This window comes from Callorhinus ursinus, unplaced genomic scaffold (assembly GCF_003265705.2).
Source record: "Callorhinus ursinus isolate GAN/ISIS: 27379988/994484 unplaced genomic scaffold, GSC_fseal_2.0 scaffold14, whole genome shotgun sequence".
Classification (NCBI taxonomy): Eukaryota; Metazoa; Chordata; class Mammalia; order Carnivora; family Otariidae; genus Callorhinus; species Callorhinus ursinus.
Genome location: NW_027397076.1, coordinates 6450372 through 6476620, shown reverse-complemented (window position 1 = coordinate 6476620; position 26249 = coordinate 6450372). Strand labels below are relative to the sequence as shown.

Sequence of the window (26249 nt, the reverse complement as noted above, 5' to 3'; positions counted from 1 at the left end):
TCCAACCCACCCACCACACACTTCCAAATGGTCCCTAAGGGGCAGGACTGGCCAGCTCTGGGAATCACTGCTGGGGCAGAGAAGTAAAAGGTTGGGTTGAGCAGACATCTGACTCTCCTTTTGGCCCAATAACTGTTGCACGTCCTCAGGGTTTTTGCTGAGTCAGGTGAGACATTCTCGAGGCTCCAGTGTCTTGTAAGCTTTTTCCCAACTCCAGGAAAGGAAAAGAAGTCCCAGTTTCAGACACAGGAACAGCTTACCGTCTCCTCTGGAACAACATGCCATGGTGAAAGCAAAGCCATGTTTCTGGGAGATCACTACCCATAAAGAACGAGAGACAAATTCCCCAGTGAGTCCTCCGGTACCACCATCACAGGGACAAAAAGGCAAGCGATTGAAAGGAAGACCAGCAGGCCATCCATGGAAGGAGTGAATGAGAGGTCCTGGCACACTGAGACATCAAGGACATTAAGGAGGCTAAATACACGTGCATGCACGTGCACACACATACACGGTTTTTAAAAAATAAGCTTTTCAAAATATTTATAAATTTATCCAAAACCCAGTAGTGATTTGACTTCATTGCATTTCCTCTTAATTTCGTATTATTCAGTATTTTCTTCCCCTAAAACACAGCTTCCAATTTTTAGCTTTCCTGGCAATTTGATTGCAAACACGTAGGTGACCGTATCTTCTCCTGGCTGTCAAAGAAGAAACACCTGTGGGGGAACAACGGTTCCGGCGGGTATCTAGGGCCTACCTAGTCTGAGCTCGTGCCCACTTTCCATCCGCGCCTTCACTGCACAGTCTTCCGGCTCTGCAAACAAGCAAGTGTGCCGTGCTGGGACAAAAGGGGTGAGAAATGAACCACACATCTTCCTCCCCTTCTCACCGGGGTGTTCTTTTTTGGGTACAGTAGAATTTGATACGGTTTTGCCACTAAGGCACACAAAAACAGACGACTTACAATGAGCTAGACGACACAATTCAAACTTTTATTTGGCAAGAAGTTCAATCCTATCACATAAAATCAACATGTAGAATAAATAGCAAATTCACATCCAGAATAAATAGCAAGTCTACTTAGTTCGCACGTATGGCACCTGAGAGCATTCTACAGGCACACTCTGTCATTCTATTAAATACTTGGAACACGGTTTCCTTGGGGTTCAAGCCTGTGGTGCTAAATAAAAAAAAAAAAACAAGTACAGAAGCGCTGTAGCGGGTTGGCTGCCCCGGGAAGCAGACACTGAGTGAGGTTTGCATGCGGGACAAGTTCGGGCGAGTGTTCTTGGGAACAACACCTGCAAACGGAAGAGAAGGAACGAGAAGGGCAGGAAGCAGGGCTGGAGTTGGAGGCTCCAAGGAAGCGGGCATGACCTCGTCTGAGGCAGGGCTTTCAGTGGGGGAAGCTCTCAAACAGGGCCACCAGCTGAGGATGGGGAGCCAGCAGCTGACCCAGCAGTTGGGGGGAAAAGGCCTTCAGTTCTGAAAGGTGTTCTGGGCAACCAAGCCCATCCCGCTCTATGAGCACAATCACCAGTCAGTGCAGCGAGGGATGGCCAACCAGTGCCTGAGCCTGGAAGTTCAATTACACACAACGGTTACGCCATGTGCTAGAAACAGTGGCCACAGAAGCACGGATGCCCAGGGAGCAGGGGAGTGTGGCGCACTCACCTACAGAACTTCTCTCTCCCAGCCACACCCAGCTCTGAGTTGGTTCATCTGCGTGCTTTCAGCAAGGTCCTGGTGCTGTAGCCACCAACACAAGCCACTAGCGCAGGGGTGGGCAAACTATGGCCAGAGAGCCAAATCTAGCCTGCAGCTGTTTTTGGAAATCAGGTTGTGATGGAACACAGCATGCCCGTTCCCAGAGCCCTAGCAACAGAAAATGGCCCGCAAAGCTCCAAGTGCTTCCTCGCTGGCCCTTTTACAGGCAACACCAGCGGAACCCTGCAAGAGAGAAACTTCTCTCCCTTGCCTCGCCTTAACCCACAAGGGTGTTAAAGGTTAGCTAAATTTGAGGCCAGGCTCCCAAATGCTAATGCAAAAAAAAAAAAAGAGAGAGAGAAAGAGAATTGGTATAAAAGGAAATTAGTCTTAAGAGGGCAAAATACAGGCTCCCTAGTAGTTGAACCCTAGTAATCAAGGAACCCTGCCTCCGGGCAAATGTAGTCTCACAGCATTCTGGACAAGGGCCCCCGAGTGGATCTTTGGCAGCAAATGAGCCTGCGGCACAGGGAATCAAGTCCAATATTTAGCACATTCTACTGCTTAAAGGGCCTTTGGGAGGAAGAGGAAAAGCCATTTAGTTCCCCCAAAGCTAAATTAGTGAGGAGGGAAGATTACTTCTCCTTTCTCCTTTCCAATAATTAAGAGGGCCAATGCATTCAAAACAACTAGTAATTTAGTCTGACAAATGCCCAAATCAGTAACAGGTGGTGTATGTTACATTGCATTCCTGGTGATGGCAGAAAATGGAGCTGAACAGAATTTAAAAAATTAAAAAAAAAAAAGAGGTTATGTCAGGAGGAAAGAGGGAGCTCTAAGCCAAACTCCTAAAATACTTTAAAAGCCGAGTTTTGTCTATAAAAGCAACTGCAAAACCAGTTGTGCAGGGCCCTTCCATGGCAGTCGGCTCTGAGTACCATGAGCCTCGCTGAGCCGCTGCGGCCGGCCGGACCGTCCCTGCACCACCTGCCTAACCGATGAGAAAAACGGGAGATATTTGCAACGTGCAGATCCATTTTCTTCTGTTCACTTTCCAAACCGATTTTCTAAACGGTAGAAAACAGACTCCGTTCCCTTGTACCACTGTGCTTCTCTCAGTGTGCACCACAGAGAACTGGAAAGAACAAAATGCCCGGTGCCATGTGCCAAATCCCAACTGAGTCACGACAGTTACAATCTATCTTGACTGAGCACACACAGGAAGCATGCCTCTGTCTGTCCTTCACGTGGACACGGTCGCCCCGACCCGTGTGGCTGGCCCTGGTGTGGGTTCCGCCCGCCAGGTGCCTGCTCCGCGGGCCCGGCTCAGACAGGTGCTACGTGGCATGTCTCAATACTGCCACGTTCAGTGGCCCAGAGACTGAAATCTTAATGGGTAATATGTTGTAAAATTCATTATTCATTCCAAGAAAAATCTATTTCTCCCCCAAGGCTCGGGTCACCTAACCTAGTTCTCCATAAAAGCAGTTTTAAAAACAGCGCTACTTTATTCTTGAGTAAACAAGACACCTTGTAACTGGCACCAAGGAGACATCAATGACTATCTGATTAGATTAAAACTGAGAGGAAAAAAAAAAAAAACTTTTTTACTTCCTCACTCAGCTTTTCCAGGCAGAAACTCTAAAGCCATGAGCACAGCCTGTCTGCCGAGGACCCCAACACCAAGCACCCTGGGCATCCACCTGCACCCATTAAATGCCCATCCGCAATACCCTCTGATGCTTAAACCACATAGGAGCTAACACACAGCAAACAAAATGCCTACCCCATTCCCGAAAAGGAATGGGCTACAGTGTTTGTAACAAAATTTAGAAGTAAAAAAAGGGGCCAAATCGGGCCTCCTGGGTCTAAAGGGCATTACGAACGGCATCACAGAAGCCGTGTAACTCACATCTTTTGTGCATTGCGGCAGGTGCTCTCTGAAATGCCAAGCTAAAATGTCATCAGAAGCTGGTTCTGATACATTAACCACAATAAAATGCTGAATAAGCGAGCACTCTCCACAAGTCCCCTTTCAGGGCCCTGCCACCCGCATCCACTGGGGACAAGCATGCGTGCCACTCGAGTCGTCCTTAGAAAGGAATGAGACGCTTGATGAGCCAGCCGTTCCTAAGTCTCCTCCTAGCTTCCATTGCCCTTTATCCTCTCCCACCTGAAACACACACCTCAGGAAAACCACCCAGGCTCCCAAAATAGCCACACCAACGTGGCAGGGAGGAGATCTAAGGGGAGGACAGGGCTGGGAAGCTAAGCAGTGAGTGATGGGGCCACCTCCTCCTCCCCTGCTGGTCATGCAGGTGTTTTCACAAGATTCCAACACAACCCTGCAGGGGTCCGGGAAGGGCATTTCATTACAAGGACATTTTTTGCGCCTGCTTCATCTTTTGTCCTCCAGTGGGCACATCAAACTAACACGTGGGTGGCGTTTTCAGGGGGGATAAACTCCCGGGGGGGCCACCACAAATGCGCTGGTTCCTCCGACCTGCTTGTTTCTCGCAGCCGGGTTCTGCAGTAAAGCAGAGCTCTGGTCTCCTCACCCTCCTTCCCCGCAGAAGGAGTGGATGCACCCATCACCCGCGACCCCACAGGTGCTCCCAGCATGGGGCAGGCCCCGGGAAGTGGCCTCAGCTGAGGACAACCACGAGTCCAGGACTTGCAACTTCTCTGTTCTTTCACAGAAGATTTTGCAGGGACGCTGAGTCTCCCTTCGAGTGACGCACCAGGATGCCACAGCCCTAGTACCACATGATGTGGGCACTGGAGGCTACGTACAATACTGTTACGGATGTTATTATGGAGCTCACAGACTCATCCATCAGCTTTCCACAAGCTGTTTACTGTCGCCCGGCACTGTGCCCCTGCGGTCCCCAACAGCACTGCCCGTGAACGGTCAGCCCACTGTCCACGGAAGAGTCAAGAACATTTGCGACACTTCAGCGGCTGGAATTGAGAGACGGCATCAACAAGGCTCACCTAGCCCAGAAACACGGACACCCGTTCCAGTACCTTGGTAAACAAAAAGGCTGATCGCAGGGTTTCAACATGAAGCTTGCCACTCGCCCCAACGAGAAACGCAAAGGCAGAACTGGTGGGCTGCCTGCTTCTGTCTCAACAACGTGGAAGGAGTCTCCGTAAGGTAATGAATACCAAAAGGCGTATTTGTATCTTTTCCAAAAGCAACACTCATTTGCACACAAGTCAACCCCATCACGTCCAGCCAGTTGGGGGTTGTCCCTGCTTCTGGCTTTTTCCGCAGGTGGGCACCTGGTTACTTGGCGTGGGCCTCCTGCAGGAGGGGGAGTCTGAAGGTGGGGGCCCTGTCCGACCAGGCGGGAAGTTCGTGCTGCAGCGGAGTCCTCCGCGGGTAGAACGTGTGGCTGACATCGTAGTTCAAGAGGCAGCTCAGAGACGCCATGTAGATGTCAGCGAAGCGCGACAGGCGCCTCAGGAAATAGGTCGGGTTCTGGTCTGTGCGGAACAAGCTTCCAAACTGGGTGTTGAAGAAATTTTTGGTCATTTCTCTAAAGCAGCAAGAAAAGAGCAAAGCAACAGAAAACGATTCAGAAAAGTCTCTTTTTGAGTTAAAGAAATCAAAATCACATTATTTGGATAGGACTCATCTGAAAGGAAAATCAGCCCAGAGCAGCCCCAAGCCCTGCTCAGGAAAACAGTCTGCCTATCCACTCATCAACATGGCTCTGATCACATTTCCCACTTAGGCCAGCCAGAGAGCAGTGCTGAAGGCTCCAGATTCAATGGGGATGCTCCTCTAAATGGACGCATCGCGTTTCCCAAACCAAAACAGAGGAGGCAGGAGGGGGGTACACGGACAGATGCAGAATGTTCTCAGCGTCCAAACCACCCTCATCTACAGAATGGGATCAAGACCCCCTTTCTACAAGGTTATCGTGAGAACTCGGTAAGAGAAGTAAAGGCATATGAGACACTCTTAAGTATTCTGATGTCTGGGGAATGAAGGATTATTTGGTAGTGATGTAAATAAATCTCCACTATCTGTTACACAGATCCATGCGCCTCACTGCCTCTTCGCGGCCCAGGGGACAACATCTGGCAAGGCTTCTCACCCCTGCCCCAGGCTCTAACCCCTGCAGGCGTGCATCTGTGTGGAAACCAACACCCCATCACACACACACACACACACACACACACACACACACACACACGATATGCACACCATCTGACGGCTGGGACCTCTCCACTCAGAACAGTCCAGCAAAATGGGTAAATACCACCTGACTGTTAATAAATCAGTCACAAACACAGCAGAAAATGTAACCACATACATAACTGTGTGACCCACAAGCCACTAGCTGGTAGCAGCTGTCTGTCCAGTAGATGGTGACAGCAGATGCTGTGACAACCAGAGTAGAAAATTTTTAAAACTCCACTAGGTCTGCAAGCGGAGCAATATAAATGGTTTTTACACTTTTCGTGAAAAATCTCATTAAGATGTGAGGTTGTGGGAGACTTAAATCCAAAACAGGATCTCTGATGGTGAAGTGGCTCCTTCTTCATCGGACAATCTGTGATTCCTGGGGCAGCGCCCAGGCCTGGCCTTTGGGGGCAAGGGGCCTGAAGTCCAATCACACCGTACGCCTCCCCTCACCCTCTCAAGTCATGCAACATTTTTATACCAACATGAGAATAAGATTCCAATCAGAATGAGCCCCAGGCAGCCAACACCAAGAGGAGGAGGAAGGACTGAATGCAATATGGCCGTGGCCTCTGCAGCCCCCAAGGATGACTGTCCCCTCTCCACGCCGCTCCCCCCAAGCAGGCTGTGCACTGCTCAGAGGCCAGAACCCACGCAGCGACCACTGCTCCCAAACCCAGCCGAAGGGGAACGGTCATATAAACAGCGTCTGCATATATGGCATCCTTCTTAAGGAAACACGACGGTCCCGGGCCTCTTTCCAACAACTCTTCCGTTAAGATGCCCTACCCGCCAAACTTCCCAGACCCCAGCAGGTGGGCTCTCCTCACCAGTAAACATTCTGATCCTGCCATGTTTACATAGGCTCACATATCCCTGATGACAAAAAAGCAGCTGGGGTGTAGGAGCCCTAAGAATTCACGGCAGTTCCGAGCCCGCCCCCCACGCCGTCCCAGGAGCCACTCTGGGCCCCCGGCTGCGCAGACGGGCAAGTGTCAAGCGGGCAGGGAAGAGGGCGGGAAGGGACAGCTCCTTCCACCCTGGCGTTCAAGGGCAACAGCAGGAGGTCTGAGAAAGGTCGCTGCTGCTCAAGGAAATGTCACACGTGTCCCCCCCACTAGTGGCAGCCATGCCTAGTTGTAGCTACGACAGCTATGGTCCCGTTCACACCTGGCAGCTTAACACAGGAGGGCTGCCTCGGGCCAGTGCTGGGGACGGCGCGTGGGCTGGGAGAGGTGCAACAGGGTGGCGGGCTCGCCGCACTCAAAACGGGCCCCTTACCTCATCTCCTTTCTTTCCTTTTTCCACTCCTGCAGAACCAGCTGTGACTCGGCATCTCTGTGAACCTGCAGGACACAAGCTAATCACTGAGGCTGCTTGAGCTGCAAAGAAGCTCATGAGGTTATAAGAATTTTTTAACAGGCAGCTCTCCTCGGAAGAATTTCATTCCTTGAGGTCGAAGACATAGGCGCTTGCATGAAGTAACACATTTTCAGATTCCCGGCTGCAGTCCTGACTTCTTCACCAAAAGTTTTTGAATGCGCAAAACATTATGGAACATTATGAACCTATTAAACAAGGCCCCTATCAAATTGGAGCATTGACAGTATTAGTAAAGACTATGTATAAACACAATGCATATATATCCACATAAAATATGTGTGTGCAGTGTGTCCATTATCACGTGTACCACGTATATAAACACACACTTACCACACACCCCCTATTACACAGATCACAGGTTAAGTATAATCATAAAAATGGCAGGTAAGTGGAGCGAGCAGGTTTAACGGTACATCTCTAATTGCAAGCATGTCAAAATACGTGCATATATTTGGCAATGAGCGTGGAAATTTTTCTTTAATTTGTGCAAGGGAAGTAGGATTATAAATGGTTTTAATGTTTTCCCTTGATGTTATATTATCCTTTCTAAAGTGTTCAAGAGAAAATAAATAACTATTTTGGGAAAGACAAGAAGGTAGAGCACCTCAACCAGATGGAAAAGCAGAGAATTTTCCAGTTGGGCTGAAATGTGAGCAAAAGGCAAGAAGAAAAAGAACAACTGCCCACAACCTAACAACTGAAATCTCACCAGTCTCTTGTGGCTGAATGGAAACGCCCCCGCCAGGGCCAGACGGGCATGGGAGTGCGGGGGCAGGTGGGGCTCCCTGCAATTCATGCTCACAGGGGAGCCTTAGAGCCCTGAGGAAGATACCAAACAAGCAAACCATCAGCTCCCCATGTTGGGAGCCAAGGCCCTCTGTTTACTGCCTCTGCCCAGCTCAACGGCTTGACTGGCAGTCACCTGCTAGAACCTCTACCACTCACACGAAAGCCGCGCGGACTGAGCTTGTAACCTGCACGTCCGGCCCAGCACCACTGCCTGCACCAGTGGGAAGCAGTTGCCATTGGACAACCACTGGCTGGGTGTTACTGGGAGCACCGGAAGACTGTGCCAGCGCTTCTGGGGGTGCTGACAGAGGTTCTGTGAACATGGTTTTAATTAGTTTTCACATTTTAATCAAGAAGTTACTCACTACAGAACTGAGGCTCTACAAAATACGTGACTAGATCAGAAAAGGTAAAATGTGTAGGGAGCCACAACAAATTTCTGTACACACGCACACACACACAAACACGTACATACACATGAGTGCGGCACACCCACCATATCCCCAGCATCGTGCTTGACACTGAAGATACAAGAGAGGACAAGACAAGAGGCCCCTATGGGGGGCACGCCTAGGTAAACAGACTGTGACAAAACAACGTGACACTACAGAAAGTGAGGAGTCAGTCCGTGAGTGGGAACCCCCCACCTCTGCCCACACACCCCTCTCAGCCCACGAACTGGGCACCTCCGTCCTTGTCTACGCAGGAGGCAGAGACGCCTGCTTCCTTACTCAGCCCGTAAATGCAGCACGGGAGAATTCTCCAGGGACAGGCATGAGGATTACCAAAGTGAATCTACCTGCGCTCTCTTTCTGAAACTTGCTGCCACATGGCATGTAAATTCTCCTCTCCACTCCTGCCCTGCAGGTGGGCCCCCACCCCAGGGCAGGCTCTGCAGACCTGAAGGGGCATCCTAGTGGGTCTCCCAGTCCATCTCTGCTGGAAATGGAGCAGACATCATGGGCCCCACTCTGCCCCCCTGGGAACCTGTCTCCACTGTTTACCGTCACTGCCATAAGCTCAGCCTCCTCACCCGGCACCCCTCCATCCGCATTTGCACATGCTCAAGTCTCTCCCATTTAAAAAAACAAAGGGGGGCGGGGGAGGCACCTGAGTGGCTCAGTTGGTCAAGTGACTGCCTTCAGCTCAGGTCATGATCCCGGAGTCCCAGGATCGAGTCCCACATCCAGCTCCCCACTCAGCCAGGCATCTGCTTCACCCTCTGACCTCTGACCCTCTCCCCTCTCATGCTCTTTCTCATCTCTCCCTCTCAAATAAATAAAATTTTTTTTTTTAAAAAAAAGCTATTTTTTCCTTGACGCACTTCTTTCTCCAGCTCTGCTCCTCCTCCAAGGCCAAAATTTTAAACAAGTCTGAGGTATCTGAAATCTACTTTAAACTACTTCAGAAGAAGGGTGTGCTCATTAGTGATACCTAATCTTTAAGTGAAACCACGCACTCCAGGGTGGGTAGTTAACATCAGAAAAGACTCACCAGAAGCCCACCCCAGAAGCTGATGCCATCTTTGGCCCCATCACTAATTAGCATAATCAGCTCCACAGGAGAGAGCAAAAATGTAGATCACGCTCCATCTGCGGCACCAGCCCTCCTGCCCAGTGTGAGCAGGGCCTGCAATCCAGCCAGCCCCCCAGCCTCTACCAGGGAAGGCCACGTCCAGCCCACCACCCATTTTTCCTATCGGCTTCTGAGCTGAAGAATAAGTTCCTTTCTAAATGGTTGGGAGGTGTGGGGAATCAAAAGAAGAACAATTTTATGACACACAAAAATGGTATGAAATTCACATTTCAGGGTCCACCAATAAAGCCACAGGACACAACCATGCCCGGTCGTTTCCGCATTGTCCACATTGTCCAGGGCTGCTTCTGGACTGCAAGCACAGCTGAGTAGCAGTGATAGATGGCTTGGCCCACACAGCACGACATGTTGACTGACCTGACCCTTGGCAGAAATTGGCCAACCCCTGGGCTAAATGTGGTTGTGACATGATAACCCGGGAAGACTGTCTACCACCACCAACCACACCATACTGGACTGCACTTCGAGGCTAGTTAACAAAACTATCTTTATTTTTTACAGCTACTTTCTCAAAGCAAAAATTATATACTTATATTTAATTCATCAGACTTGGCTCCAAACGACACTGGGTTGGGTTTCATTTTACTTCTTAGAGCCCAAGGTGACGGTGTGGAAGTTAAGACTCTATAGAGTGGACTTGGGCATCACACAAGCCTTAAGTTCAAGTTCTTGCTTTGGCATTTTACGACCTCAGATATGTTGCCTGACTTCTCAAACACCTAGTCTCCTTATTCGGAAGTGGCAAAATTGTACCTGCCTGCAGAGGACAGCCGGGACTATTCATGACTCATGTGTGCAGAATAGGCACTCGGCACGAAGTCTGGCATGCGAAAAGTCACTACTATTATTGTCTGACCTATGTACAGACTTGAAGCTACATTAACCCAGAACTGATGCCTTGTATTTTTAGAAAAGCACCTCCCAGACAAGCATAGTAAGGGAAACCACAAATCCTCATCACAGATCAGCCAAGAACCAGCGTGGGCAGAGCACACTGGAAGCGAGGCCTGGGGGACGTGCGAGGTCACTCCCCACAGCTCTGCCTGAGCTCACTGACAGCAGCTTCCACGAGGACCGCCAGCTGGACCAGGCGAGGCAGGCCCCTGCCCATTCCCAAAGCGGACTGGTGGGCTGTGGGCCAGAAGCTACAGGTGTGTTAGCGAAGAGAGCGGGCAGTGTGCTCCTTATCCTCAGAAAGCCGCAGGCCAGGTCAGCTGAACCAAGCGGGAAGCAAGGTGTCTGAGGAGAACTGGGAGTGGGCCACAGCGACAAGAGAGGGGCAGCTTTCTCGGGTTGGAAAATCACCAAAAATAACATTCCTCACTAACCGTCCAAAACTGGCTACGTAACTTACACAAAGAAAAAACTGCCACTGAACCCCAGTGAGCCAGCAAGCTATAGGTATTATGTTCAAAATCAAGTGGAGGCTGCACGCAGAGATACTGACTTTTGCTTTGAGACCCTCTCCAGTAAGCCAGACGCCTAGCCTGAGGTATTCATTCCACAGGACCCTTCATTTTACAGATGGGGAAACTGAGGCCCAGAATGGAGAATCCCACAGCAGGCCCAAGGCAGAGGCAGGACTAGCCCCACACATCAGCAGAGGTTCTTGAATCCCACTACCCCACAGGACGTCTCCCAACAGAGCTTCAGTGGGGACACGGGATTTCCACCAACCGAGGTATCTACACAGACCCCTGCGCTTACACAGCCCCACAAAGCTCTTCCTCTAAATGAATCTGCGGGCACTTTCAAAGTTCTCTTCAGGGAAACTGGCGAAACTCTCTCAGGGGCAAAATAACCCCAGGAGTTATTCTGCAGGATGCCTTACACCTCATGCTTTATAACTGCAATTAAAAAGAAAATATATGTAATAACTTTGATTAGCAGACTAACTTCAGACTTAAAGAAAAAAAGGAGGAGAGAGAAAAAAGTCGCAAACCTGCATCTGCTCCAATAACCCGGTCAGGGTCTGAAGCCAGGTCATGGTTTGAATGTACTGCTCCGTGTTCATGATCCTGAGCTCGGATCTCAGCTCCGGGATAATCGCACCAGTCCGCCAGCCATGCTTCAGGGTCAAATCCTGATCATAAAGATCACCAAAAGTCCACATTCATCTCGACAGAATTTAAACCATTCCATTCCCTTTCCCAGATGCAACAGGTGTTCGCTGAACTACTTCTTCATTGTAGTGGTTAGTTATTAACCAAGGAAATTCAATGAATTACATCTAACTAAAACCAAGTTAGCCCCAGGCTTTGACCATTACACCCAAAGAGAGTTTCTGTTCTGGAAATAACTGTGGTGAATCACAGTCCCTGCAGAAATGCAGGGTCTGAAATCATTAACCATGGTCTATAAAACAACAGGTCAGGGGCAGAAAGAGGCTCCACCAAAAAGCCACTGGAGGTCTTCATTCAATTCGTCCACAGACCACTAGGGAGCACCTACCAAGTGCCGAGCCTTGTGGTTTATGGGGAATTATAGAATCTCAGACTTGGAATGATCCTACAACACAGACATACATGATCACATTCTTCATTCCAAATACAGTAACCTCATGATCTGACAATAAGCCAGAATATCTGCCAACAGATATATCCTGGGAAATGTAAGATATACAATCACCATACTAAATGGTCATTCATTTTCTCATTTGGCAAATATTTATCCAATACTTCTGCCAGGCCCTGTTTTAGACAATGAGGATAAAACAATGAACAAAAACTGACAAAACCCTGCCCTCATGGAAAATACAGGCAAAAAATAAGCAAGTAAATATACAAAGGCAGGTGGTGATAAATACAATGGTCAAATATCAAGCGGAATAAGAAAGGAAAAAGTTACCATCGTATATAAAGTGGTTAGGAAAACCAGGCGAATGAAGGGATGTTTGAGCAGAGATCAGAAGGGAAGGAGAGTGAAAGTATGAAATATGTGGGAGAACAATTCAGGCTGGAAAAACAGTAAGTGCAAAGGCCCTGGGGCAGGAACATGCTGGGGTAGGGGGCGTGGAGGTAGAGTTATAAGGGAATAGCCAGGCAGGGAGCCTACAGCAGAGTAGGAGAGGGCAGAGGCAGGTCCTGCCTTCAGAGAGGTAGGCTGGAGAAGGACAGATCAAGCAGGGCATTGGAGGAAACAGTAGGAAATCAGGCTTTTACTCTGAAGAATAAAGGAAAGCTTTGAGGTTTTAAGGAATAAAGTGGTATAAGGTTTACAATTTTAAAAGTTCACTGACTACTCAGCTAAAGCCAGAATCCCTGCTCCGTAAGTGCTAAGGATGCCTACCATCCTCACCCACTGAATTTCTTTAAACCTTTCAGTATTTCTCCTTCTCCTATAATATATGAAAACCTACAGCACAACCTTTCAAATACTCCCAACGGTGGCAAACTTTGGAAGGTGGCTTTTATTTCCAAAAATAAGTAAAAAGTCATCTGGAACATTCTTAAGACTATATATGATAATAAATTATTAATAATAAAACTGATTCTCTCCTGTGCCTCAACCTGGCTCTCAAATCTATCCCGAAAGGGGCACCCAAATGTTTTTTGAGAAACAGCACCAACATTAGAAGTAGCTATATTCCCAAGGTGACTCCCTTGAAGGATAAGGTGCTTTGCCACATAATTTCTGACATGTTAGTTAATGAATTGATCTTAGCACTTTGTAACAGTGGTTTTCAAACTTTGGCATGGGATCCAACTATATACTCCAAGAGACTCAATTTATTTGTTTGTTTGTTTATTTAAAATCTCTACACCCAATGTGGGGCTCGAACCTACAACCCCAAGATCAAGAGTCACATGCTTCACCAACTGAGCCAGCCAGGCATCCCTCCAAGAGATTCACTGTAGATTTAAGGACACACATAGATTGAAAGGACTAAAAAAGATATTCCATACAAACAGTAATCAAAAGAGAGCAGGGGTGCTATGCTAATTTCAGACAAAACAGACCTTAAATCAAAAACTGTCACAAGACAAAAAGAATGACATTATATAATGATAAAAGGTCAATTCACCAAGAATATATAACAGTTACAAGCATATATGCACCAAACATCAGAGCTCCATAATATATGAAGCAAATATTAACAGAACTGAAGGAAACAATAGTCAGCTCTGCAGTAACAGTAGGAGACTTCAACAGTCCACATTCTATAACAGAAAAACCACCAGACAGAAGACGATGCATCAGGAAATATGACTTGAACAACACTGAAGACCAACCAGACCTCACAGACATATGTAGAACACGCCACCCAACAAAAGCAGAATGCACATTTTTCTCCATGCACATGAAACAGTCTCTAGGACAGACCTTACATTAGGCCCCAAAATACGTCAAAATGAATTTTAAAATCACACAAACTATCTTTACTGATCACAAGGAGCGAAGCTAGAAATCAACAGCAGAAGGAAAAACTGAAGAGTTCACAAACATATGGCAATGAAAAAACACCCTCAAAGTCAAAGAAGAAATCACAAGAGAAATGAGAAAATACCCTGTGCCAAATTTAAATGCAAACACACACACGACATAACAAAACCTATGGGATGCAGCAAATGCAGTACTCAGAGGGAAATTTATAGCCATACACACTTACAATGAAAAATAAAAGAAAGGTCCCAAATTAACCATCGAACTTTACACCATAAGGAACGAGACAAACTAATCTGAAAGCTAATTAAGACCAAGGAAATCACAAAGATCAGAGCAGAGATTAAAAGAGAGTAGAAAAACAATATTAAAAAAATCAAAAAAAACAAGGGAAGATTGACAACAAAATTGACAAACTTTTAGCTTGACAAAAAAAAAAAGACTCAAATTACTAAAATCAGAAATTTAAGTGGTGGCAATACTACCAATTCTACAGAAATAAAAATTATAAAAGCTACCAATTCCCGTACAGGAACAACCTGAATAACCTAGGTGACATTCCCAGAAACACACAACCCACCAAGACTGACTCATGAAGAAAGAGGAAATCTGAAAAGACCTCTAACTAGTAAGGACATTGAATCAGTAATCAAAACCCTTCCAACAATAAAAAGCCCAGGACCCTTCCAACAATAAAAAGCCCAGACGGTTTCACTGGTGAATCCTTCCAAACATTTAAAGAGGAATTATCACCAATCCTTCTCCAACTCTTCCAGAAACTGAAAAAGAGAAATCACTTCCTAACTTATTCTGAGGCAATATTACCCTGATATCAAATTTTAATGTGAAAAGCTGTTTAAAACATGGACAGCTGAGCCCCACCAGAGTTTCTGACTCGGCAGGTCTGATGTGAGGCCTGAGAAACTGCATTTCTAACAAGTTTTCCAGGTGATGCTGATGTCACAGGGACCACACTCGAAGAAACTACTGTTTTGTGAGCACCTCTCACAATGCTAAGACCTGTATGCGTGTGTGTGCCTTCACAGGGCCCTGTACCCACAAACCTCATGGGTAGCACATAGTTATCTCATCAAGGCCCAAGACTCCACTTGGCAAGAGGCAAATGTCTGTGACGCCATGGCCAAACATTCTGGTCGTGCCAACCTCCGGATAGTAGCACTTCACTAAGACTTTTACACACATTATCTTACTTCACTCTTCTCACAAATGAGGATGTCGGGGCTTGGAGGATGTGTGTCGGGTCACCCAGCTAAAAACAGTAGAGCTGAAGTGAAAACCTATCTTCCAGTTCTGAGCCCATGATTCCTTCCACTGGACCCTCAGCCCGCTGGACAGACATGACCATGCGGGGCATGTGCTGCAACCACCTGGGAAGAGTATCTCCGGACAGACACTGGAATCACCCCCCACTTCCCCCTCCCCCACCCCCAGACTGTCTGAAGTCTGAGGCCACAGACTTCAGACTCCAGCACATGTGCTATGAATACGCATCCCAGGAGGTCCTACTGCACAGCCCATTCCAGCTCATTGCTTGGATGGCCAGTGGACACAAGAGGGACAGAAACATGAGACCACTCTAAAGTGGCTCCAAATGCTCGGAAATACCAATAATGGAGTTCAACTGCCAGCCACGCCCCCACGCTGGTGACTCTGCCGACACTGGGCGTCACTCAGGCTTTGCAAATTGTGCATGGTGCCTCTAGCCTGGGCTCACTGAGCAAACAGAAATTCACTGCACCAGGAGCCGAGCATGGCAGTAAACGTGACTGACTCAGTCTTGTTCCAATTACAGATTAAATCATAATTCAAGTCCTGCAACACTGCTCTAGTTATTCCAAAGGGCATGAAATGCCTCACTTTCTTATAATAGCTGTTTCCTGGAAATGCCAGTTTTTGAACTTGCAAAAGAAGCCCTGAGTAACGTTTACAAAATCTTCGTCTGCCTCTGATGTTTAATGAGATGACAAAAAAGAAAAGAACTTGGGGTGCCTGGGTGGCTCAGTCAGTTAAGCGTCTGCCTTCAGCTCAGGTCATGATCCCAGGGGTCCTGGGATCGAGCCCCGCACATCGGGCTCCCTGCTCCACAGGAAGCCTGCTTCTCCCTCTCCCACTCCCCCTGCCTGTGTTCCCTCTCTCGCTGTGTCTCTCTCTCTCTGTCAAATAAATAAATAAAATCTTTAAAAAAGAAAAGAAAAGAACACTGGCATTTATTTCTTACCATTACTTAAATGGAAATATTTTTCTGATAAATCCTGAGTAAATTACTAATTTCTATCATTTCAAAAAAAATTACCTTTGTTACACCTCTCATCCATTCTGTTCTGTAAAGAATGAGACATTAAAAAAAAAAAAAGGCGACCTAGTCCTCATTTTTATGAAAGCATAAAAATGGTCTTAAACTAAAGAGAAATTCCTTAGGAAGTGAGACTAACACATCTGTCCCCCAACAAAAAAATGGAAAAAGAGGCTCCTCACCGCCAGGTCACTGTATATGTGGTCACCAAAATACAACACTTTGGATCCTCTCCATCCAGTAAGCTTCAAAAATTCATATAAATTGCCCTACAATAATAGAAAAATATAGATATTATATCATCTGAAATAGAAGCCTATATAACCTGTGGCCCAAAATATCTATTTTTAAAAACTTAACAAGAACTTTGCTTTAATATAGAATTTAAGTATCAAAACATAAAACACAAAAACACCTTTGCATGAAATCTCTCAGACCTTTCTTCTAAGTCAAATGCACTTTCCAAAAATGATTCATACTGTATATACCTCTCTGTAATGATCTTTTTACACTGAACAGTCTATGACCCTGTCAGTAAGTACTAATCTACCATTTCAGTAGCTGAGAAATACTGTGATTCCTTTTACCAATTCCCTGATGTTGGACATTCACCTTGTTATCTATTTTGTAACTCATGGTAAATATTATTGTAGCAAAGTTTTAGCTACATCTTAATAATTTCCTTGGTCTAACTTCCTAGTAGTGGGATGGCTGTATCAAAGCAAATCTTTCAAGGCCTAGAAAACATACTTACTGCCAAATCAGCAGTGTGTTATAAATCCACCAGGAATGTATCAAGTTTTTTTAACCCTGTGGTACTGTTCTATAATTTCATGTGTTTTATAAATCTTACAGAAATATAATAATTTTAAAGGATGAGATAAAACGAACTTCAGTAACACAAGAAGGGTCAGTGATTCAATCACTTATTCAAACATTTGAGAGCTTTACTTATACCAAAATATATCAAAACTGTATATAAAACACAGCTCATCAGGAAATAATCACTAATTTAAGATAATACATCATGTGATTCAATGCTTCTTCAAGAGAAATATCCAAGGTTTACTACTAACATCTTAAATTATATATACTATAAAAGTAATGCTTTAAATTTTGTTTTTAAAGACTGTTCAATTCTGAGTTAATTTAGACGTAACACATTGAGAATATACTGACTTAAGTTTAAATTTTGCTGCCATGTTATAAACAGCCAATTCAAGCAGAACACTCAGAACTATGCTGGGCACACAGGAGGCCTCAACAAACGTTGGCTGTTTTCATTATAACTGACCACAAAGCAAAGGAACAAGAAGGAAAAATCAGTCATGAGGTACCTGCTTATAAATCTGGCCTTTCTGCAACTTGTGGATCTTGTCCCAGAGCAAGACACCTTTCTCGTTCACCTTGCGGAAAGGTCTAACAACAAAAAGGGGAAAACACCATAACCCATGGGAACGGTGCATGCTGTCTGCTTAGGAAACACCACAGGGTTATTCAGTGGGAATGAAAAGGGACTGCACAAACCTGGACCCCAGGATCCAAAAGGTATTTAATGAAGAAAGAACTCCAGAGTCAAATAAATTTGGAAAACACTAGGCACTACTTACGTCCCTCTTAAAAAGTCACTGAGGACTCTAAAAAGCCCTCCCGGGAGAGAAACTTTCTTTAGCCCAGATTTCCCAAAATGTATTCGATCACAGAGAAAATCTGCTTCACAAAAACAGCTTATGGAAAAACCGCCTTAGTACACATGTCCCACTCGGTGCTTGAAATCCAGCCACTCTAGACACAAAACAAATCTGAGTAGGAGACAAATCACTTTATGATGGAGAATGGGAATAAGAATAAAGGCTTCCAGGAGCTCCCCTCTACTTGCTAGATGGGATGCAGCCTAATTCATGAATAAATTAATAAAGCCAATTAGATCTTTAAAATTAAAAGAAAAAAAAGAATAAAAGTCCAAAGTATGTGGGGGTCTGTTTGCCTTTTTTTAAGGTAACATTATTTGGATTGTTTTTCTAATCAGAAAAATTTAAACTGACTGCAAAAAATCTGGAAAATGCAGAATAGAATGAAGAAAAAGGGAAGTGACCCCTAATCCCAGTGCCCAGGTATAAACACCTAACATTTCAGTAGGTGTCTTTCAGTCTATAAAGAGAGCATCTGTTATTTTTCTCTTTTTCATGAACACAAATGAGGATCACTGCATATACTGATTTGTATCTTTTTTTCTCTAATGTTGCGAGCAATCTCCCATGTGATTACAAATTCTTTCATACGTGTTTTTAACAGTCATAAAACATGCTCATTGCTTTTTTTCCCAAATACATCTTTTTCTTTTTTTTGAGAGAGAGAGAGAGAGAGCGCGTGTGCATGCAGGGAGGAAAAGAGGGAGAAAGAGAGAGAATCCCGATGCAGGGCTTGATCCCGTGACCCTGAGATCATGACCTCGGCCAAAATCAAATCGGAACCACCCAGGCGCCCCCCAAATACATCATGTTTAATGGCTGTATAATACCCCCTCCCATGGATGATCCTTTAGGTTGTCTCTGATCTTCATCATTATAAATAACACAAGGAGGAATGAAGGTGTTCCGTGCATGCAGAACAAAGACAAAATAAATGGGTGCCGGGGGAGGGGATGACACTTGGTGAAGAGGCCTGTTCCACACATTGCAAAACATTTTGGGGGCGCCTGGGTGGCTCAGTCAGCTAAGCATCTGCCTTCAGCTCAGGTCATGATCCTGGGGTCCTGGGATCGAGCCCCTCATCGGGCTGCCTGCTCAGCAGAGGAGTTGCTTCTTCCTCTCCCCTCTGTCCCTCCCTCCTGCTCATGCTCTCTCTCTCTCTCAATATAAATAAAATCTTTTAAAAAATAAAATAAAACATTTTTAAATGTTAAAAAAAAAAAAACATTTTAGGACCCCTGACCCCCACCTACTAATGCTAAGAGCACACCCCAGTCACCGTCTTAACCCAAAACTTCCCCGCTCCTTTATTCCCCATGGCAGGAAGACGCCATGTAAGTCTTGGTAGAGATTTACTCCATTTGACACAAAACCTGTGTTGCAGAGTTTTGCAAAATCCAGCTGTAATCTTAAATGCCCCAGTGAGAGCCCTACGTACCAAAATACCCGCCAGGTGGCTCGCTGTTCCTGTCGTCTTTTACACTTCACAATGCATCTGCATCAAGAGGTCTAACTTATGATGTAATACTAAGTGTGGCTTTTTCATGGCTGTCAATCTTTCTCTCTTCTTTTTTTTTTTTTTTTTATCTTTTTCTTAGAGCCTGACCCCCAGGACTGAAGTAGCCCCAGCTGAAGTGAGAACCACCTCAACAGGTGTGAGCCGTCCTCAAAATCAAAAGCTACAATGTCAGATGCTTCTGATTTTCCAACTAGACTTCACCAAGTCACACGTCTTAAATGTTCACGGCAGCAAAGGACAACGATCTAGTTCTCCCAGAAAGACAGACGCTCACCTCCGCTTATCGTTAAAGAAGTTTGGCTTCTCGGCCTGAACGATGACCACATCAAACAGGTCCCTCCAGTCTTTTCCGACAATATACTTCATCCCTTTGTTCCTGAAACAACAGGTCAGCCGGGTGAGTCTAACAAGAAATGGATTCACTACCTTTGCAACATTTTCTTTCAAATTTTCAACTGTGAACATAAATGGGAATACCAGACAAGATGTGAGCCAGAAGCCAGCAGGGACACCTGCTGCCACTTACACAAAACTGCTGGGGCTGTTGGTGATGAGGAACATCTTCTTGCCGTGATCAGCCAGTTTGGCCAGCACTGCACGGGTCTGCTCAGCATAGCAGATGTACTTTTCTAAGAGCGAGAGACAAATTCACACACGGATTCAGCATGAAGTCGGTCAGTCTGCAAGGGCTCTCTAAACCTGTGGGTCCAGTGCATCCGGGGCCCTTGGGAGAAGGCAAGTCTTAAGGAAGCGTGGTTCAGGCTGGCCTAACAGTACCTGGTCCATCAGGAACCAAGACTCCACCCCCTCGGTCTAAGGGAACATACTAGATGCCTGCCTGCCGTGGCCAGTACCCGTCTTTTTGGGTCAGGATTAGGTGGAGCTCTGAGACAAAGGGGAGGGAGACGTCTGAGGTGCAAGGAACCAAGGTCCTCACGCTGCACTGGGAAGAGGTACTGGGCGCCGGCTCGGCACCAAGAATGAAAATAACGGCCGGCTCGTGGCCAGGCAAAGGGACAGGCTGAAGCGGCCCTCGCGATAATGCTGCCTACGTACCAATATCTGCTTCGATCGCGCTGTACATGATTCCTTTGATGTGCACGTCTCGAATTGAATCCTGTCGAAAGAGAGGTTTCCAATCAGTGATGGGGTCAGTGCGACAGCCTGCGTGACAGGACAAGTGAAACGGCATTCGCAACAATGTCCGCCTTTAGAGGCCTGGCCATCCAAGCACCAAATGAAATCCCAGTGCTGGGCCATTTCACACAGGCGGCCAACACTTAGGTTTCCAGGGCGACAGTGAAAGTTTTCAGAAGGGTGACTGGGGGGACATAACTTGTATGAATAATTCTGAATAAAATTCCACACGGTAAATGGCAATTTCTACACAGTATCACGAACAGACGATTCCAGGGCATCTGGACAAAGGGAATTATTGCTTTTTTCATCTTTGCACCCCTCCCTAGACCCCAAGAGCAGGTTCTCTACTCCAGAGAAAGAGGCCGAGACCAATGACAGGCTCTTCCACTCAGCGAGGCGAGGAGCAGTCAGTGAGATGCTAACTCAGGCCAGCGTGAGGAGGAGGGGGCCGTGAGCCCCTCCCAGGCCACAGGCTGTGGCAACCTGATGCCCGGCAGGTGTCAGAGTGCAGCCCCACCCTCAGGGGGCACTAAGCAGGTCCACCACAGAGGTGGCTCTCCTGGAGGCACACGGAAACTTTCTGGCGCCTACAGCAGGGGACTGGGCTGCAGGCAAAACTGAGCCATAAGCCTTAGAAAACTGGTAGGAGATTTCTATCAAGAGTGAGCACCTCTGGACTATAAACTCAACCTCGGCCACCTTCCAGCGCAGGCTTCACATCGGCAGAAGGCAGGGATTCAGAGCAAGCCGAAGCCAACTTCCTGGCCGGAAATCTAGGCTCTGCCGTTACTATCTGTGTGACTCTGGGCAAGTGACTCAACCTCTCTGTGCCTCGATTTCTTTATCTGTAAAATGGGAGTAATGATAGTACCTACCTCCAGGCATGGTTGTGAGGACTTAATGAGTTAATATGCAGAAAGCACTGAGAAAAACAGTGCCTGGAATATACCTCAGTGCTCTCCATTGGTGGTATCAAATAGACATCTCTCCTCATGACTGCAAGGGTTATATAACTACAAGTGGTTCTTTTATTTATTTTTTACTACAAGTGATTCTTAAAGATTCTTAAAGATAAAGCATTTGTGCACATAAAAAGGAGAAAAGAAACTAAATATTTAACTTTAGTTCAAATCATACCAGACTAATACTGAGAAACTAGAATTCATCCTTCATCTTCCTAAAAGCCATGATTTAAAGCAGTCGAAATTTAAAATTAATCATAAGGATATAATAAAAACATTGTAGTACATAAATATAGATCTCTTAAAAATGAGTACTTATTAAATATGTATTACATAAATATATACATAGAAATACATACTTATAAACCTATGTATATAAGTATATGTCAATACATGAACATATTTTTAAGTACTAAAAAAAGTTTAGAAAGTTTAAAGAATATATATAAACACATGTGAACATAAATCAACATATATAAATACAAAGCTACATAAATGATGTACGTATATATGCATGTAAGTTTCACAGCTGTCTATAAACCTCTCCAACTGGGTTTTCACACAGCTTTTGCAGGGCTGGGAAGGCCTACATGGAACCTCTGCGTACAAGAGAAAGGCCCGCTCTGGGCAACTGCAGTTGCACGGGCTGCAGCCTGAGTGTGAGATCACCCCCTCTGCAGGCAGGCTCAGCGGTGAGCTGGGTCAGGCTGGACCTCAGCCACCACCCGCCCCTCTGACCAGATGCACTGGCCCTGGCCTTTGGTCAGGAAGAATTAGAAATCCAGATAACAATATGAGCACCTTCTTCCTTAACTGATTTCCAGCTTCTTCCAGATCTTCCTAACGTAAGATCTTTCTTAATAATTTTCAGGGTAAAACCATAAATAAAAGAGATCCCAGGCAAAGGACTATTTCAAATTCTTAACCCAAGGAGGCTAATGATGCTGTCCCTTCTGCTGAAACCCTCTGGGAGACATGGACCACCGCCTCTCACCTTGACGTCTTTGTACAGATGGACAGGCTCATAGTCGATGTTGTTCTTAAGGAAGTATTCATTCACGCAGGAGAGGAGGGACATCTCCGGCAGGGAGAAGATGTCCATGAACTGCTTCATGGTGTTTCCATGAGAACTCTGCAGGCAGGGAGGAGAGCGTCAGAAACAGAGACCAACACCACAGCAGAGCCAGACTTGACATTTACCCGAGAGGGGATTCTGGTCATCAACATCTGGATCCCTCTCCCCAAGAAAAGGACAATTTTAACAATAACAAAGTAGAAGCATTTGCCTTATTTCTTATCATTCCCGGCACAGCTGATGATGTACTCTACGCACAACTGGGAAATCCAAGGAAATGTCCTGATTTCCGCCCCCAAAAAATCTAACCACTTTTTCATGCTTCTGTGAGCTCTAACTTCCAGCTCACAATCTCCCATCAAACACAGAGGAAAGCTGGCAAGCAGACTACTGCCCATGGAATGGCATAAAAAGCCACATAACTCTCCTGAATGTGAGTGCCCCCACGCAGCCATATGTGAGTCTGAAAAAGAGCCTTTCTCTAAATGCTGGCAATTAGTAAGCCTAAGTTCACCAGCTGACCGGGCACCTTTCCAGTGCATTTTGACAGTAAAAATAAGAGCACACCCAATAAGACGAGCAAAAATTCAGAAAGCAAAGAGAACCACAAAAGTCAGAGAAGCAGAGGCTTCCCTTCAAGCACAGGGTGACCTGCTGTCCTCGATCTCAGGGAAGGCAACCACAGCCGCCCTGACTTCATCCAGAAAGTGGGGACATGCCTGGAGTGGGGGGTTGTAGACAGGGGTGGGTGCAAGGAAGGTATAAAGAACCTTCATCAGATAGGGAGGAAAGAGCTAAGCAAGAGGAATCATGAAGGGCCTAGGAGAGATGCCAACATACTAGCCTCTCTCAAATCCAGGGCCTCTCGAAACAGTCCCAAATGCCCTTGCCAGTTCCATAGGAGCACTCAGAGAGATCCTAAATCTACCAGGACATGTCTGTTGATTACCTTTCCATAAAAGTCACTCATCTGTTCCAGGGGCACGTGGGACCCCTCATACATTTCAATGACTTCTTCATCGGGGACAACACTGAGGCCTCTGGAAAAAAATCACAGGCAGTGCAGTTAGACTCAACTAGTGAGAGCAGTGACTTCAGACCTCTGGCAACTGCTGGGATTTTTCAGCCCAGGGGCACGATGCCACTGTCACAAGGAGGTGAGATGTGCCACGGGTCACTGCTACAAGTAACAGGCAAGAAGCTGCTACTACTACTACTACTACTACTACCACCAGCACTAGCAGCAGCATTCTGTGGGTAATAAGGGCAGGAAAAATAACACGTACTAGAGTCGGCAGGTGTGAACTCCACGCGGTCATTCCCTTACTTCTCAGCAGTCCTAGGAGGGAAGCACTAACACCTTCCCATATCCCAGCAGGGGCGACTGAGGCCCAGAAAGGTCACCGCTCTTACCTGAGGTCACCAAAGCAGGAAGTGGTGGCACAGGACCAGACCCCAGGCTTTCTGGCTTTAGGGGCCCAGGCTCCTCAACCACTAATGTCACACAGCCTCGTTCAACAAGGTACAAGGCCTTCCCTTGCTCTGGGAGTAGGGTTTGTTTTGGGGGTGGGTTTAGGTTTCCATTTTTATGTTTTTAATTGATTAGGGAGGGAAAGGCTAGCTTTGTCTCTATCATCCTCCTGCCCTCTGATACTCGGGCCTAAGAAGGTCAGCGCTGAGGCAGGAAAAGCCACACATGAGGGCTCCGGTGGACTAAACCCTGTGACACAAGGCAGGAAGCAACGTGACAGTCAAGGCCAGTTTCCTCATCTATAAAAAGCCAAGGTAACATCTGCCACCTGCCTGCCTCCGGGAGCCGCGGAAGAATCTGCAAACGAATCCAGCTTCTCCACAAAGGGGAAAATAAATTTTGGAGTCAGAGCAAAGAGCGACCTGACTTTCACCTCTGCTGCCGCCGCCGTCGCCAGCGCTCTAAGCAGGTGCTCTCACCAGGGATTTAATGGTCTTGTATTTCCTCACCTTGCACTGCCCCCTCTAGAGTGTCACGAAGAAGAACGTCGGTTCCCCAGCCGCTTCTGTGGGGAAGGTGCTTGGGAAACAAGGCACCAGTGGTGAGGAGACCACAGAATGGATGATGGGAAGTCCACCCAGTGCTACCTACAGTGGGAGTATGAATAATGCCCTGAGAGTCTCAGTTACTAACACAAACAGGCTGCTTATCTTATAAAATCACAAATATAAAATATAATTTATATTTGATATGTAAGTGTAATGAAAATATAATTTCAGCCTCTTTCCTCTGTTCTCCGCCCTCATATAACTCTCAAAAATACCCAAGGGGATTCGTTAGTATTTTGCCCACCCCCCATCTTCATTAACCTGCTACAACTTCCAGCCTTTGAAAACAAAGGAGGCCTTGCACTTCCCTTTATCATTCAGCCGATCATTCTGGGCAGTGACCTTGAGGCAGAGCTCCTGCTCAGGTGTGCACCCGCCTAAGACTCTAACACTTAGAAAGAAATTATAAAAAAAAATGAAAGAACTCTGCTGGGTGAGTCATTTTCCTGCCCCCACACTAGGCCCTGCCAGGTTCACAGCCTCCCAAGCTGCCCCAGTAACTACTGAATGTGAGCTCAAAAGCAGCGGTGAGATGAGTCGGCTCCAGGGAGCCGGATTCGGCAGAAGGCGGCTCTGGCGGGGACAGCACCCCACAGGACCTCGGCCACAGGCTCTGGGGCACTGCCAGCCGCACAGTGCGAGGATCAAAATGCAAACTACTTGATGTGGCCCCGTGAGGTTGTGAGAAATATAAAGGTTAGGAGCACAGATCCGCAAGTGTCTGCCCAGGGTTCAGCCTCCTTAATTAGTAGGCATATTTCCCGGACAAGCAATAGAACCTCTTCGGGTCTCAGTGTCATTTTTAAAATGGGGAACAATAATAGTATCTGCCTCCTGGCATAACTGAGATTAGATGAGCTACTATATAGAGAAGAGTACACGGCAGGCGCTAACAGAGCTTTGCTGGTGTACCTGTGATGAGAACAAGCGCAGCTTTTCACCAGGTCCCTAGCCAGAACTTAAATCGTGGGTACCAAGTGGGACTGCAGTGAGAGCCAGTCTGGCTCCCGCTCTGGCCTGTGGCATTCGCTCCCACAGCGCACAACACAAAACTCAACCTGATATCGGAGCTGGGGACCCACGGCAGGTCTCAGAAATGGGCAAGGCTGAGGAGGGGGCATTCTGCCCTGCCAAGAACTTTCCTCTTTTCAGGGAAAGGCAAGAGCAGTGACATTCTGCGTGCCTTGACTGCCCCGGGCACACTCTGGTCTACCTGACAAGCCACCCGCGGGGCAGCCAGGGGAATCATGCCAATTCTACAGAGGAGCAAACCAAGGCTTTGAGATGGTCAAGGAGTTGCTCAAGGCCTCACACGTGAAAGCAGTGAGGCAGGGTCCACGCTGAGGAAGTGCGACTCCAGAGCCCACACACGCACCCGTGCTGCCTCAGCCCACCACATCCCTCGGCGCTGCG

The 26249-nt window shown here is 46.8% G+C and overlaps 1 protein-coding gene across 4 annotated transcripts in view; it reads right to left on the bottom strand.

Annotated features, from left to right (window-relative positions):
- Positions 1 to 974: 974 nt before the first annotated feature.
- The window catches only part of NT5DC3 (5'-nucleotidase domain containing 3), a 55981-nt gene continuing 30706 nt past the window's right edge, over positions 975 to 26249 (bottom strand). For 3 of the 4 annotated variants that reach the window (XM_025882380.2, XM_073900384.1, XM_073900387.1), the window contains 10 exons: positions 23707 to 23797; positions 22677 to 22814; positions 20637 to 20697; positions 20107 to 20209; positions 19855 to 19956; positions 17708 to 17789; positions 16553 to 16639; positions 11616 to 11756; positions 7187 to 7251; positions 975 to 5252 (listed from right to left, as the gene is read on the bottom strand). In XM_025882380.2, coding sequence (XP_025738165.1) covers positions 5000 to 5252; positions 7187 to 7251; positions 11616 to 11756; positions 16553 to 16639; positions 17708 to 17789; positions 19855 to 19956; positions 20107 to 20209; positions 20637 to 20697; positions 22677 to 22814; positions 23707 to 23797 — 1123 coding nt within the window. In that variant the 3' untranslated portion in view covers positions 975 to 4999. The remainder of the gene's footprint in view (positions 5253 to 7186; positions 7252 to 11615; positions 11757 to 16552; positions 16640 to 17707; positions 17790 to 19854; positions 19957 to 20106; positions 20210 to 20636; positions 20698 to 22676; positions 22815 to 23706; positions 23798 to 26249) is intronic. The other variant, XM_073900385.1, reaches the window with a different exon arrangement.